Below are 15,882 nucleotides of genomic sequence, written 5' to 3' on the forward strand. Positions count from 1 at the left end.
GTAAGAGATGGAACTACAATGACGATTGTGTAACATGCTGCTAAGCTTCAAGAAAACCGAACCATGATTTAAAGCGATGTTGAGTCTTCCGCACGAGGCCAGCCAAAAATGGTCTGTGGAAACCTGGATTTTAAGGTCAAGACCCCAAAACTACAATTTACGGTTTTTTGAAAATGGGAGTTCTGCTCATAAATCCAGGAAATGTTTTCTTTTTGAGCAGGGAGTGTACATTAGGAGGAAACTGGAATGCTCACTCATCTCTTGGGTTTATTTCCCCCTCCCCGCATTTCTGGAGCACAACATTAGATCTTTGTGATATGACCCACTTCTGTTTTTTTCCTTCTGATTAATAACAACTGCAATGCAATGTCACGTCCTTATCTCTGACATTGATTTGCAAATCTGAAAACAGAACTAGAATCCGATAATTTAGAGCAGATTTGGGAATCTCTCTTGTTGGAAGGAAATGTCCTTCTGGGTTCAGTTCCATGTAGGGAAAAAGACACTGGGAACATGGAGGCTGCTTGGAAAGATGGTTTAATGGTGGACAGGGACACATGGTTTGAGGTCCTGGGGAAAAAGGGAAGAGATGCTGAGAGGGTTTTATCCCCTCTCTGGGCTTTGAACTGTAGGAAGTTATCACCCACCCCTCTCCTAGAAAAATGAAATATCCTGGGAAATATTGAAAAAGGCAGAATATTATATTTTCCCTGGGTCAGAAATGGGGAAACGTGTTTTGGGCAGGAAGCAGATTCACTCTTAATAGCTCCCACCTTTGTCAATGCAATACAATACAATACAATATAATAGTAGAGTTGGAAGGGACCTTGGAGGCCTTCTAGTCCAACCCCCTGCCTAGGCAGGAAACCCTATACCGTTTCAGACAAACGGCTATCCAACATCTTCTTAAAGACTTCCAGTGTTGGGGCATTCACAACTTCTGGAGGGCCATTAAATGCAATGGGCCATTAAAAAGCCTGAGCCAGTCTATTCTACATAACACAGATCCCCCCTTCCGCTCCAGGGTGATGGGATTAAGGCATGATAATATTAGCCCTTTACCCATCTCTCAAGCAGGATACCCTACATCACTTCAGACAAATGGCTATCCAATCTCTTCTTAAAAACCTACAGTGTTGGAGTAACCACACCTTCTGGTGGCAAGATGTTCCAATGGTTAATTGTTCTGATTGTTAGGAAATTCCTCCTTAGTTCTGTTGCTTCTCTCCTTGATTAGTTTCCACCCATTGCTTCTTGTTCTACCCTCAGGTGCCTTAGAGAACAGTTTGACTCCCTCTTCTTTGGGGCAACCCCTGAGATATTGGAAGACTGCTATCATGTCTCCCCTGGTCCTTCTTCTCCTTAAACTAAAGACAACAGATGCCACATTCAGTTCTTTTGTGCATCCATGCAATCAACCTTGGGGTTGTCCATTGTTCTTCATGTCATCTCTCGAATTTATCCATCCGTCCCCATCGGAGATTTAAGCCGGGTGCAGGGTAGGCGCCAGAGCTACATTTTCTATCCAAAGCTGTTGGCCACGCCTGGGTTGGAAGGTCAACCAATGTGGACAGATTTTGAATGTTTTTAATCCTTCCATATTTTTAATCCTTCCAGGCTTCGTCCCTCTCTCTCATAAATCACCACTGGCCGGTGATTGTCAAGAGAACTCTAGCAAAATAAAACCACGGTTGATACTAGAGTGACCCATCGTTGCGTCTGGGAGATTCCTCGTCCTTGACATACGACCAAGTTCACTTCTGTTGCTAAATGCAACAGTTGTTGAGTGCGTTTTGCCCCATTTTCCCTTCTTTGTTACAGTTGTTAAGTGAGTGACACGATTGTTCAGTGAATCCGTCTTCCCCATTGTCTTTCTTTGTCAGAAGGTCACAAAACGGGACACTGCAACTGTCATAAATAGGAGTGATTGGCCAAGCGGCTGCCTTGTCCATGTGGGTGGGAGTATTCTTGGAGGTTCTAGACTGCATTTTAAAGAGTAAACCATGTGTAGATCAAGCACTGATGCTGTTACCTAGTTGGGTCATGAAATGCCTGCAAGAAACCACCAAATTCAGAGAGCACCAAGGACCCCACGGTCCTCCTCCTCCTCCTCCTCCTCCTCCTCCTCCTCCTCCTCCTCCTCCTCCTCCTCCTCCTCCTCCTCCTCCTCCTCCTCCTCCTCCTGCTATTCCTTCTTCTCCTTCTCCTCCTCCTCCCCCTCCTCCTCCTCACCATAAACCCCACTCCCTTCTAGCTTTGATGATATTCCCTAATTGGGTCAAGAAACATCTGCAAGAAATCATCAACCAGAGACCACCAAGGACCCCTCAGTTATCCTCCTCCTCTTCCTCACCATAAATCCAACTCCCTTCTAGCTTTGATGATATTCCCTAGTTGGGTCATGATACATTTGCAAAACATCTTATTTCCCCTCCCCCTAATTTGATAATGTGTCATCTGAGATATATTAAAATGTAAATATACAGGAGGGGAAATGATATAAGCGGAACTAATCTTAGAAATAAAATGTAAACAGAGAAAATTATTGGTATGAAAGGATAAAGTTGGGACCACTGAGAACTCATCGGAGAAAGTCAATGAGTAAGGAAACAATGGAAAGGAGGAGGGATGAGGAGGGGAAAAAAGAAAGGGTAAAGCAGAGAAAGAAAGGGTGGGGAATTAAGAGTAGGAGAGAGGAGAAGGAGAGGGGAAAGAGAGGGGAAGAAGAAAGAAGGAAGGAGAGGAGGAAGGAAGAAGGTAGAGAAGGGAAGTTAAGAGGATGGAAGGAGAAAGGTGTTGCAAAATAAGATGGGTGGCAAGGAAGTGACCCAAACTGTATTATATATACTGTATGTGTGTGTGTAAAAATGAATATAGAGACTATGATGAATTGACAAGTGTTAAATAGCAATTATAAAAATGTATATCTCAGAATGAATTTGAAAGGGAAAGATAACAAACTTTTTACCAAAAAAAAAAACATCTGCAAGAAATCATCAATCAGAGACCACCAAGGACCCCTCAGTTATCCTCCTCCTCTTCCTCACCATAAACCCAACTCCCTTCTAGGTTTGATGATGTTCCCTTGTTGGGTCAAGAAACATCTGCAAGAAATCATCAATCAGTGACCACCAAGGACCCCACAGTTGTTATTCTCCTCCTCCTCCTCCTCCTCCTCCTCCTCCTCCTCCTCCTCCTCCTCCTCCTCCTCCTCCTCCTCCTCCTCCTCCTCCTCCTCCTCCTCCTCCTCCTCCTCTCCACAAACCCACTCCCTTCTAGCACTGATGATGTTACCTAATTGGGTCATGAAACGTCTGTGGAAAAACAATTAAATCCAGAAAGCACCAAGGACCCCACAGGTGGCTCAGTGGCTAAGACACTGAGCCTGTCCACCAGAAAGGTCAGCAGTTTGGTGGTTCGAATCCCTAGTAGAGGTCTCCTGCGTGAGCAGGGGGTTGGAATAGATGACCTCCAAAGTCCCTTCCAACTCTGTTATGTGTAGTGTCCTCCTCCTCCCAAACCCCACTCCCTCCTAGCACTGATGACATTCCCTGGTTGGGTCAAGAAACGTCTGCAAGAAAACAACCAAACTCGGAGAGCACCAAGGATCCCACCCTTCAGAATTCTTATGGCGCTTGCGGCAACCAAAGCTGGTCAATGCTGTGGGTGAGATATTTGTGACTCCGTGTTGTCAGAAAGAAAGAAAGAAAGAAAGAAAGAAAGAAAGAAAGAAAGAAAGAAAGAAAGAAAGAAAGAAAGAAAGAAAGAAAGAAAGAATTAGAAACTGAAGAGAATTTGCTTTAATTGGGACCTGCATCACATGTAAAGCAAGGAACGTTTTTATCCTTAACATTTTTTGAGCGGGGGGTTACGTCTTTCTAAGTTCCACTTGGCCAAAGTTCCTTGGGGGTTAAACTTGAGAAGAAGGAGGAGAGAGAGAAAGGGAGGAGGAGGAGGAGGAGAGAAAGAAGGAACGAAGGATGGGGAGCTTCAAGAGACCATCCCTGGCGGACAACAGCGGACAATCCCATCACGGAAGATCTGGAGATGGGGTTGAGGCCTCCTCTTTGGCCAAACTCTTCCTAACTCTTCCATCACTTTCTCCGGCCGATCTGAGCCATCAGCTGAGCGTTGGTGGCCGCTTTGGCCCTCAGGTTCTTGGCCTTGGCGATGTGGAAGAGGATATTCATCAGGTTGGTTGGGACGTCCAAGGAAAGAGTGAACTTCGCCCGCCGGTCGTCCTTGGCTTGGTTGCGTGACATCTTCCCTTTGGACTGGGAGAGGGAGACGTAGCGTGTGACGGCCGGGAAAGTCCGTTTCTCCTTCTCCGTCCCTAGGTCCTCCTCCAAGGAGCCTTCGGCCTCCAGAGGGACTACGAAGGTCCTCTTCTCTAGCACCGAGTTCTCCGCCATGAGGTCCTCCTTGGCCTGGGAGAGAGCAGAGCTGAGGCAGCTGAAGATGGAATCGGCGTTGAAGGACACGCCCGTCTTGGCAGTGGAGAGAACCAGGAGTAGGAGCAGAAGTCTTGAGGAGGTCATGGTGCCACTGAGCCTGTGCCACCAAAGGAAGGAAAGAAGGTTTATGAACATGGGCCACGGGGGAAGATCTTGGCTACATTTCTAGAGGAGCTGAGTCCATACAAGGTAGTCCTCGACTTTCTTCTTCTAATTTCTACCTCTTATATCTAACCACTGGTACAACACATTCCCATGTTGAGCAATATTCTGTATCTGCTTTATCTTTCATTCTTACTCTCAATCTATCCATCTCTGCACAGTCTCATGTTTTCCAAACATCGGCTCATATTTATGACGATCGCAACATTCTGGGGTCACGGGGTCCCCTTTCGCGACCTGCTGACTAGCTACATCAATTGGGGGGGGGAGCCAGATGCGCTCAACAACAGCTGTGATTCACTTAACAACTGTCATAAAACGAGGCAAAACTCCCTTGACATCTTTCTCACTTAGCAACAGAAATTATGGCCGCAATTGTGCGAGGACTACCTGTATGGATTTTGAAACAGGTGTCCAGTTCTGGTGTTCCCCCTATTTCCCCCCGCCCCTGTTCTGTTTGCGTGTCCACAAGGCCAATTTTAAACTTTGCATTACAACTTCCAAGATTGTCCTTGATCTGGGGTGCAGAGGTGAGTTTCTACTGGTTTGGTCTGGTTCGCCCAAATAGGTAGTGAAAATCTGGTGTACCTTTCCGAGCCAGTAGTAATGGCAGCCTGGCCACCCCCCTGAACTGGTTCCCCGGTTACCGCTGGCTGGTCCTGCCCTGCCCCGCCCAGTCTCCACTCTGCAGCTTGCCTGCCTCCTACCTCCGAGAACCGTGACAGCAGAGAAACAGAGCTGGCAAAACAAATTTTCGCAGTTCTGTAGACGTGGCTACAGCATATGACTGCATGTACACGAGTGATGATGAGTAGGCCATGCCCACTCCGTCACATGCTCCCCCCACCTAGCCACGCCCACAGAACCGGTAATAAAAAATTTTGAAACCCACCCCTGCAGGGGGGGGGATGTTTTCACCCCACCCCAAACATCAGATTCAGACAATAAACTCATGTGGATCAAACAAGATGCGTCTGTCAGGTATCTATTCTCATCCCTCCTAGGCCTGCGAAATGGAAATAATTGTTGCCCTTTGGATAATGTCTTTTAAAAAGCGGTATTTTTTAAAAGAAAAAAAATAAAATAATTTAGCATCGTGGCAGGGCCTTTTTTTGCTTTTTTCTTTAATGGTGTCATTATCATAAGTGGAAAGCTGATATGTCTTTGAATTGGGGAAAACGTGGAGGGTAATAATAATAATAATAATAATAATAATAATAATAATAATAATAATAATAATAATAATAATAATAATAATAATAATAATAATAATAATAATAATAACAACAACAACAACAACAACAACAACAACAATAACAACAACAACAACAACTTCTTGGACTGTTCAAATGGCTTTTGCAATTATTGGGCGCCACCTTGTGGCTGTCATTTAGCACTGCAACTCCATTCAATGTGCCGTTCAATAAACACCGTTAGTTTACAGCCAGCATTCTTAAGAGTTTGGTCGCATCTTTCGCCGTTGGCAGAGTTTATGAAAAAGGAAGGCGCTTTCGTGCCTTTTAATACATTTGACGAGTTGGAAAAGCTGCCCCCCCCCCTCATTCAGGAAGCAGAATTCCCACACAGGGTCCATCTCTCATCAAAGTAATTTGAAAATAAAACAAATGTTGATATAAGGTTTCTAGTAACTTTTGTGAATTTCTGGATTGTTCACAAGCTGAATGTGAAATGTTTACTTTATTGTCTGTCTGTCTGTCTGTAATGTATGTATGTATGTATGTATCTATCTATCTATCTATCTATCTATCTATCTATCTATCTATCTATCTATCTATCTTTCTGTATGTCTGTCTGTCTGTCTTTCTATATCTATTTATCTCTCTCATCGAACAATCTTTCCACATCTCTCTCTCTCTCTCTCCATCCATCCATCCATCTTTATCATTCATCCATCCATCCATCTCTCATCTATCTATCTTTCTATCTCTGTCTCTCTCTGTCACTCTCTCTATCTTTCTCATCTATCCATCCATCCATCCATCTATCCATCCATCCATCTTTATCATCCATCCATCCCTTATCTATCTATCTTTCTATCTCTCTATCTTTCTCTCTCTCTTTATCATCTATCCATCTATCCATCCGTCCATCCATCTCTCATCTATTTATCTTTCTATCTCTCTCTCCGTCTCTCTCTGTCTTTATCATCTATCCATCCATCCATCCATCTATCCATCCATCTTTATCATCCATCCATCCCTCATCTATCAATCTTTATATCTCTCTATCTCTATCTCTCTCTTTTTTCATCTATCTATCTGTCTGTCTGTCTGTCTGTCTCTATCTGTGTCTGTCTGTCTGTCCGTCCGTCCGTCCGTCCATTCATCCACCCATCCATCCATTTATTTATTTAGGTAGTCCTCAACTTACAAACCACAAAAAAGCCCAAAATTTCCATTGCTAAGTGAGACATTTTGTTAAGTGAGTCTTGCCACCGTGGTTAAGTGAATCACAGCAGTTGCTAAGTGAATCTGGCTTTCCCCATTGATTTTGCACGTCAGCAGGTCGCCAAATGGGAAGCACTGTAGCCTGGGACTCTGCGACCGTCATAAGTAGGAGTTGGTTGCCAAGAGGCTGAATTGTGATCATGTGAGTAGAGAGACGCTGCAACGGCATGAAAAATAGTCATAAGTCCCTTTTTCAATGCCGTTGTAACTTTGAGTGGTCGTTAAATGGATTGTTGTATGTTGAGGACAGTCTGTCGTCTGAAATTAAAGCCAGCGTCCTAGAGAAATGAGTAACTTTTCCTGGATATACTCAGTGATAAGTGAACCACCGTTGGTCAAAGATTTGTTATTTAACAAATGTCTCACTTAACAACAGAAATTTTGTGGTCACTTGTGGTCGTAAGTCGAGGACTACCCATATCAGGACTCTTCATAGTCAAAACTCATTCAAGGGGCAAATAAAAGCATTTAAGCAAACCGAATTTCATATTTCTGGTCCAGAGGATTTTTAGTTATTATCGTATTGTTTCAACGCCTCCCACCCACTGAGGGGAATGCATGGAGCATTTTGAATTTCATCAGACTTCGGCTCAATCTAGAGTTCTCTCTCCTGAATTCCCTGGGGATTCTTTATGGATTTTCGTATCTTACCATTTCTTTTGTAAAAAAAAAAACCCACCCCACATATGATTTTAAGGCTTTTGAAATCTTTGCTCTGTTCTCTTTACTCCAATTATCATGAGAAAAACAGAAGGCATTTGTTAAGAAAATATCACCCTCAGAAATTCCTCCCTCCCTCCTTCCTTCCCTCCCTCCTTCCTTCCTTCCACCCTCCCTTCTTTCCTTCCTCTTTCCCTTCCTCCCTCCCTCCCCCTTTCCATCCTCCTTCCTTCCTTCTCTCACTCCTCCCTCCCTCTTTCCTTCTACCCACCCACCCACCCTCATTCCACTTTCCTTCCTTCCTTCCCCCTCCCTCCTTCCTTCTTTCCTTCCTTCCCTTTCTCCCTTCATCCCCCTTTCCTTCCTCCTTCTCTCCCCCTCCCTCCCTCCTTCCTTCCTTCCCTCCCTTTCTCCCTCCCTCCCTCTTTTCTTACTTCCCTCGTCCCACCCTCTTCTTCCTTCCTTCTTTCCTTCCTATCCCTCCCTCTTTCCACCCTCCCTCCCTCCCTCTCTCCTCCCTCCCTCCCTCCCTCCCCCCCCCCCTTCTTTCCTCCTGTTTTAACCTACTGGGCAAATATCACAAAGGAAAAAAACGAGAAGAGTCTTAGTCTAATCCCTCTCCATCTCAGTTTGTCTCTCCTGGTTTATTGTAGCCAATGGAGATTCTGGGTTTTAACCAGCTTTCTCTCTTTTGGCACTTCCAGGTCTATTTGAGGCAGAAACAAGGTTTCCCCATCTTGTGGATGTCTTCATAAACTCTTGGCTTCACATCTAATAAACGTTGTTGTCTTTTTTTGGCAGTTGCCCATCCAATTGTATTAGAAGTGTTTGTCTCTTTAATGAATCTTTAAACAACCTTCTACTAATTAATTCCGGCTTTTTTCTCGACCTCCACTGGCTGGGGAATTCTGGGTGTTGAAGCCCACCCCTCTTATAGTTGCTAAGGTTGAGAAACATTGGCTTAATTGCCCCGTCTTCTTTTAGCACTCTGTAGAAGCTCAGGAGCCATATGATAAGGAACCTGCTGAATTCAGATCTCCAACCGAGATCCTGTTTTATGCCATCCTTTCAGATCATATCCTTCAGCTACCTTAAAAAAATAATAAACATATTCATGCCTTAAAAATGTGCATGTTTTACATACCCGTATGTGTATTCTTTTTTCAAAAAAGAACAATAACAACTACATATCTTAAAATGTTAGTATTTTAAACGTTATCTAAAAAAATAACATGTATGCCTTAAAAATGTCCATACCTTAACCATGTGCATACTTAAAAAAAAAACATGTACATGCCTTAAACATGTGCAGATCTTAAATATATGTATAAATATAATGTGTGTGCATTCTTTAAACGTGTATAGGTAAAAATAAAATTGTAACAAAATAAAATTGTGCATTCTTTAAATACGTCAAACTCTAATATTTATTAGAGTCCAAAAGAAATACATCTTTAAATATGTGTGCACTTTAAAAAATAATAACATATGCACATCTTTAAAATGTGCATTCTTTAAATATGTATATATAAAAAATAATATTTGCTAACCTTAAAATGTTGTACATTTTAAGGCAAGCAAATATTATTTTTTACATATACATATTTAAGGAATGCACATTTATCTTAGTCATGGGTATACTTAAAAATGATATATGCATCTTAAAACATACACCCCTTAAACATGGATATAATTTAAATAAATAACATGTGCACAGCATAAAAATGTACAGACCTTAAACCTACGTATGCTTCAAAATAATAGCATGTGTCCTATAAACCTAGAGAAATGCCTTTAAAATGCACACTATGGACTAGATTCTTGAATTTAAAGGGACTAAAAACATCCTAGGAGGAAAATAAGAGAGAGAAAATACTGTGTTTCCCAAAATTATTTCCCACGCTGTTGCTAAAACATCCTCGGATGTGGAGGTATTTCTGGAGCAAAGTTCTGCTTTCAACTGGTTTGAAACTGGTTTGGGGCAGGAAAATCTCTCTGTTAAAGCCAGTTTTAAGGATGCTCGTTTGAATATTTCCAACCTCACCTCTCCTTTTGACCCTCTGCTTTGAATATTTTCTTTGGAAATTAACTATTATCAAAAGAGAAGTGATTCAACGGGTCCCCCATTCCTTTGCATCTCCTTATTTTGGCAAAAAACCTGGGGTCCCCCCTTCTTCTTGCCCTCTCTTAACGCATCTCTGAAACTCTTCCCTGCCGTCCTTGTGATGGTGTCTCTTTCCGAAGATTATTGTGAGGGTAAAAAATTGCAAATCAAAAAGCCCACTTTGTAAACGGCAAACAAACTTCCCTCCATCCCTTTGGCAACACACACACACACACACACACACACACACACACACAGCCTCGAAAAGGTGAATTGTTTACATCCTCTGTTTAAAATTTACTTCTGGCTAATTAACTTCCATCCCTGCCTTACCTGCCTCGTAGCTCTCCTGCGATCCCTTCGGGTTACTATTTCTCCTCTTCTGCTATTTTTATTCTTATTTTTCCTTTTGCAAAGTTCCCAGGTTTCCTCTCCCTTAGAAAAGCAGGCGAGCCGAAGAAATTCACTTACCTGCAATCAGGTTTTTTTTGGGTGGGGAAGCCCAAAGTGCAGCCTGCAAGTCCTCGCTCGGTCTTCTAGGTCAAGATTGAAGGCATCCCAGGTGACTCCTGAAACTTGGTTTGTTCTTTCCTCGGATTCTTGAAACTGGCTTCTGTGTTCTCTATGGGAAAACACCTGCTTTCTCCTGCCCAGCCTTGGATATCTTTTTTAAATATCACATTTATATAAATATATAATAGATAATATATATATTATCAGCTTAGCTGATAGAGGAGAGCCTGTGGCTTAGTGGCTAATACAACTGCCTAATACGTAATACAGCCCAGGTTCAATTCCCAGTGAAGGGTATGGCTAGCTGATGAGAGCTAAATAGCTTGAAATAGATCTATACTAGTCTCCCTTTATTTATTTATCAGCACAAATGCAACACACACACACACACACACATATAGAGAGAGATTTATATAGGGGGGAACGGAGAGAGAGAGAGAAACTGAGAGAGAGCAAATGATACGTTAATGGCTTTATAACGTAAATCCGAAAGATAGGGAGCTGTGGATAGGGAGACAAGGATTCTCCTTTCGAATGAGATAATGTGGGCTAGTAACGTCAGCGGTTAGAAATGTCACAGAGATGTGTCTCTCTGTGTGTGGTGTGTGTTTGTGTGTGTGTTTAGGATGGGGAGGGAATTTTATTACATAACCTATCGCTGGACAAGCTCAAATTTATCTGTGATTTTTTTTTTCTTTCCGCCCTACTGGCTTAAGAGCCTTGAAAAGAATAATCAACAGGGTCGAGAAACCAAACGAAAAAAATGGGGCAAAAATGCACAGGTGGTTAGAAAAGATGATAGGGAAACATGTAGCTTTTAAACCTGAACTGCTTTTATGAGGTATAATATCAGAAAGATTAGATAAGAAGTTTATGCATTTAATATTACATATCCTAACAGCGGCAGGCACTATCTTCGCACAACGTTGAAAAAAATGAAGCAGCCCCACGAGATGAAGAGATAATAAAGAATATATTATGGTAAAGGTAAAGGTTCCCCTCGCAGGTATGTGCTAGTCGTTCCCGACTCTAGGGAGCGGTGCTCATCTCCGTTTCAAAGCCAAAGAGCCAGCGCTGTCCGAAGACGCCTCCGTAGTCATGTGGCCGGCATGACTAAACGCCGAAAGCGCACGGAACGCTGTTCCCTTCCCGTCAAAGGTGGTTCCTACTTTTCCACTTGCATTTTTACATGCTTTCGAACTGCTAGGTTGGCAGAAGCTGGGACAAGTAACGGGAGCTCCCTCCGTTACGCGGCATAAGGGATTCAAACCACCGAACGGCCGACCTTTCTGATCGACGAGCTCAGCTTCTTAGCCACTGAGCCATTGCATCACCTAAGAAGGTATTAGATTGGGCAGAAATGGAGATAGATAGATGATAGATAGATAGATAGATAGATAGATAGATAGATAGATAGATAGATAGATAGATAGATAGATAGATGATAGATATAGACAGAAACAGACATAGATAGATGATAGATAGATAGATAGATAGATAGATAGATAGATAGATAGATAGATAGATAGATAGATGATAGATAGATAGATAGATAGATAGATGATAGATATAGACAGAAACAGACATAGATAGATGATAGATAGATAGATAGATAGATAGATGATAGATAGATAGATAGATAGATAGATAGATAGATAGATAGATAGATAGATGATAGATATAGACAGAAACAGACATAGATGATAGATAGATAGATAGATGATAGATAGATAGATAGATAGATAGATAGATAGATAGATAGATAGATAGATGATAGATATAGACAGAAACAGACATAGATAGATGATAGATAGATAGATAGATGATAGATAGATAGATAGATAGATAGATAGATAGATAGATAGATAGATAGATAGATAGATGATAGATATGGATACAGATGAGAGAGAGAGAGAGAGAGAGAGAGAGAGAGAGAGAGAGAGAGAGAGGAGAGAGAGAGAGAGAGAGAGAGAAAGAAACAGAGACAGACAGACAGAGGGGGGGGGGAGAGAATGTTTTTAAGAAGAGATTGGATAATTGTCTGCAGTGCTACAGGGTCTCCTGTCTGAGTAGGGGCTGGACTAGAAGACCTCCACATCAAATCTGGAAAGTTTCTGTCGACCTCATTAAATCCCACGCCCGGAACAAATTGCTTAAGATTGCTTCCTAATTCTCTCCTCCTAATGAATTTGGAAGAGTGATCTAAGTGGACACTAATGAGAGAGGAGACCAAAGCCTTCTAACCTGCCAGAAAATCTCATTTTTTAAAATATTTTTCAGAGGGGGCAGGGTGTGTGTGCAAATCTGACATAAATCAGAGCTACGAAGAAGCTGTGATCAGCATGCTGGTGTGAGAAGATGCAATTCAAGATCAAGGGAGGGACCAATCCCACTCTATAAAGCCTTAGTAAGGCCACACCTAGAGTACTGCATCCAGTTTTTGTCACCCCACTATAAAAAGGATGTGGAGACTCTAGAAAGAGTGCAGAGAAGAGCAACCAGGATGATGAGAGGACTGGGAGGCTGAAACATACGATGGACGGTTGCAGGAACTGGGCCTGGCTAGTCTATTTATTTATTTATTTATTTATTATTCATGCTTCTAGACCGCCCCCTCTCCCAAAAGGGACTCGGGGCGGTGTACAGTCCATGCAAAATATATCAAAATACAATAAAAATTGAATATGTACAGTTGGAATGGAGGAGGTTAAAAATGGAATTAAAAGAACTGTACAAAGCAATATATATAAATATAGGATTTTGAACCCCTAAAACACACACAATAAGTTAAAAACAATACCCCTAAAATAACCAGTTAATACATTTGCCAGGAGGGACAGTTGTAATTATGCCAGGCCTGCTAATCGGAACAGGTGAGTCTTCAATTTTTGCCGGAAGGAGTCTAGGGAAGAGAAGGACCAGGGGAGGCAGGATAGCAGCCTTCCAATGTTTGAGGGGCTGCCACAGAGAGAAGGGGGTCAAGCTGTTGTCCAAAGCACCCGAAGGCCAGACAGGGAATAATGGATGGAAACTGACCAAGCAGAGATTCAACCTGGGAATAAGGAGGAATCTTCTGACCGTGAGAACAATTAACCAATGGAAGAGAAGTTGACTTAGGAAGTTGTGGGAGCTTCATGCCTGGAGGCTTTCAAGAAGAGACCGGACTGCCATTTGTCTGACATGGTGTTGGGCCTCCTGCTTGGGTGGGTGGGTGGGTTGGACTGGATGACCTACAAGTCAGCGGTGAAAACTAGCAGGTTCTGACAAGTTCTGGAGAACCAGTAATGGAAATTTTGAGTAGTTTGGAGAACCGGCAAATGCCACCTCTGGCTGGCCCCAGAATAGGGTGGGAATGGAGATTTTTCAGTATCCTTACCCTGCCATGCCCACCAAGCCACGCCCACAGAATCGATAGTAATAAAATTTGAATTTCACCACTGCTACAAAGTCCCTTCCAGCTTCGTGATTCTGTTAAGATTCCATCTGCCTCAGAGGATCTCAGTTCTGAGCAGGGGGTTAAATTAGAAGACCTCTAAAATCCTTTCCCATTTTATTTATTTCTTTTATTTATTTAGGGAATTTATATTGCCTCCTATTCGTATATGGCAACTCACTGCAGCTTACAGAGTATAAAATCTCACATTAAAAACAATGAAACTCATAAATGAAGTGTCATTCGGGGGGGGGGGGGTGTTCATGAAATGGATGGCCATGAATACTCATTTTAAGCTGGCTGGTCGGTGCAGGTAGCCACTTCATCTTTGTAGGGTCGCGCTATTTGCTGATATTCTGCCCTAGTTACTCTAGTGCCCTCTTTATAATTGTCCTTTTTGTCTTTCAATTTATCAGAGAGTTCTTTATGCTGTTTTCTTTTGAGAGCTGTACTTTTTGTTCTTCATTGGTATTGCGTTAGCCTGGGCTTTTATAATTTCCCTTTTCAGAATTTCAAAGTCCTGGACTTACAACCGCAGTCGAGCTCCACATCTACGTTTGCTAAGCAAAACATGCGTTAAGTGAATTTTTGGCCCGTTTTACGACCTTTCTTGACACGGTTGTTAAATGAATCACCGTACTTGTTCTGTTAGTCACATGGTTGTAAAGTGAATCCGGCTTCTCCCTTGATTTTGCTCGCCAGAAGGTCGCAAAGGGGGAATCACGTGACCTCAGGACACTGCAACCATCATAAATACGAGTACCAAAAGCGTCTCAATTTGGATCGCATGACCAAAGGTCGTAACTGTGAAAAACGGTCGAATAAGTCACCTTTTTTCCGTTCCGCTGTAACTTTAAACGGTCGCTAAACAAATGGTTGTAATTCAAGGCTTGTGACCTGTGTGTGTTTGACACCTGGACTTCAGCACAAACCGTAGAAAAGGAGAGGAGAGGAGAACAGTCTGGAGTGGTGTAGGGTTTCCTGACTAGGCAGGGGGTTGGACTAGAAGACCTCCAAGGTCCCTTCCAACTCTGCTATTCTATTCTATTCTATTCTATTCTATTCTGTTCTGTTCTGTTCTATTCTATTCCTATTCTATTCTACTCTATTCCTTGTTCTATTCTATTCTATTCTATTCTATTTTATTCCATTTTATTCTATTCATTCTACTCTACTCTACTCTACTCTACTCTACTCCATCCATCCATCCATCCATCCATCCATCCATCCTATTCTATTCTCTCTTTTCTCTTCTCTTCTCTTCTCTTCTCTTCTCTTCTCTTCTCTTCTCTTCTCTTCTCTTCTATTCCTGCCCTACGTCAATAATCACATCCTTTTTTCCAAATGGATTTATTAACACAAATGTTGTTTACCCAGAATATTTCAGGGGCAAAAACCTCCAGCTTTTTGCCGTCTATGCAATTTGGAGATAATTGTTTTTGCTCTTCCTGATGTCACCTGTTTGCTCTGCAGATGGTCACCTTCCTGGGAGAGAAGGGGGAAAAAACAAAGAAATATAAAAATATTGTAAGCGATCTGGAAGAGCGAGAAACAGATAGCATGTGGGAATTGACAAATTGTTCAAGCCCCCATCCTTAGGAAGCCTGGATCTTGTATTCACGTTTAAGGCGAAGATGTACAAGTCGAGGGAATAAGGTAGTAGGCTAGAAATCAGGAGACGGTGAGTTCTAGTCCTGCCTTAGCCGTAAAAGTTGGCTGGGTGACTTTGGATCAATCACCAGGAGATGGGAGTTCTAGTCCTGCCTTTGCCATGAAAGCTGGCTGAGTGACTTTTGGCCAATCACCAGGAGATGATGAGTTCTAGTCCTGCCTCAGCCATAAAAGTTGGCTGGGTGACTTTGGATCAATCATCAGAAGATGGGAGTCGTAGTCCTGCCTTAGCCATAAAAACTGGATGGGTGGCTTTGGGCGAATTACCAGGAGATGGGAGTTCTAGTCCTGACTTAGTGATGAAAGCTGGCTGGGTGAATTTGGGCTAATCACTAGGAGATGGGAGTTCTAGTCCTGTCTTATCCATGAAAGTTGGCTGGGTGACTTTGGATCAATCACCAGGAGATGGGAGTCGTA

At 42.6% G+C, this 15,882-nt stretch overlaps 2 protein-coding genes across 23 annotated transcripts in view; both read right to left on the minus strand.

Annotated features, from left to right (window-relative positions):
- Window positions 1-3,785: 3,785 nt before the first annotated feature.
- On the minus strand, window positions 3,786-15,281 carry UCN3 (urocortin 3). Of its 4 annotated transcripts, none has more exons than XM_081957635.1 (3): window positions 15,168-15,281; window positions 5,205-5,354; window positions 3,786-4,551 (listed from the first exon to the last, which is right to left on the minus strand). In XM_081957635.1, the coding sequence occupies exon 3, from the start codon at window positions 4,536-4,538 to the stop codon at window positions 4,095-4,097; it is 444 nt and encodes a 147-aa protein (XP_081813761.1). In that variant the 5' UTR covers window positions 4,539-4,551; window positions 5,205-5,354; window positions 15,168-15,281; the 3' UTR covers window positions 3,786-4,094. The 4 variants fall into 4 exon arrangements, with proteins under 4 accessions (XP_081813761.1, XP_081813763.1, XP_081813762.1 ...); XM_081957637.1 differs by lacking the exon at window positions 5,205-5,354 and adding an exon at window positions 10,316-10,512 and having other exon boundaries at window positions 3,786-4,545; window positions 15,168-15,232; XM_081957636.1 differs by lacking the exon at window positions 5,205-5,354.
- LOC309394441 (uncharacterized protein) overlaps window positions 15,168-15,882 on the minus strand; it is a 102,016-nt gene continuing 101,301 nt past the window's right edge. For all 19 annotated transcript variants that reach the window (XM_081957592.1, XM_081957593.1, XM_081957606.1 and 16 more), the window contains one exon: window positions 15,168-15,279. In XM_081957592.1, coding sequence (XP_081813718.1) covers window positions 15,272-15,279 — 8 coding nt within the window. In that variant the 3' untranslated portion in view covers window positions 15,168-15,271. The remainder of the gene's footprint in view (window positions 15,280-15,882) is intronic.

Source organism: Natrix helvetica (genome assembly GCF_964273705.1).
Source record: "Natrix helvetica genome assembly, chromosome: 6".
NCBI classification, from domain to species: domain Eukaryota; kingdom Metazoa; phylum Chordata; class Lepidosauria; order Squamata; family Natricidae; genus Natrix; species Natrix helvetica.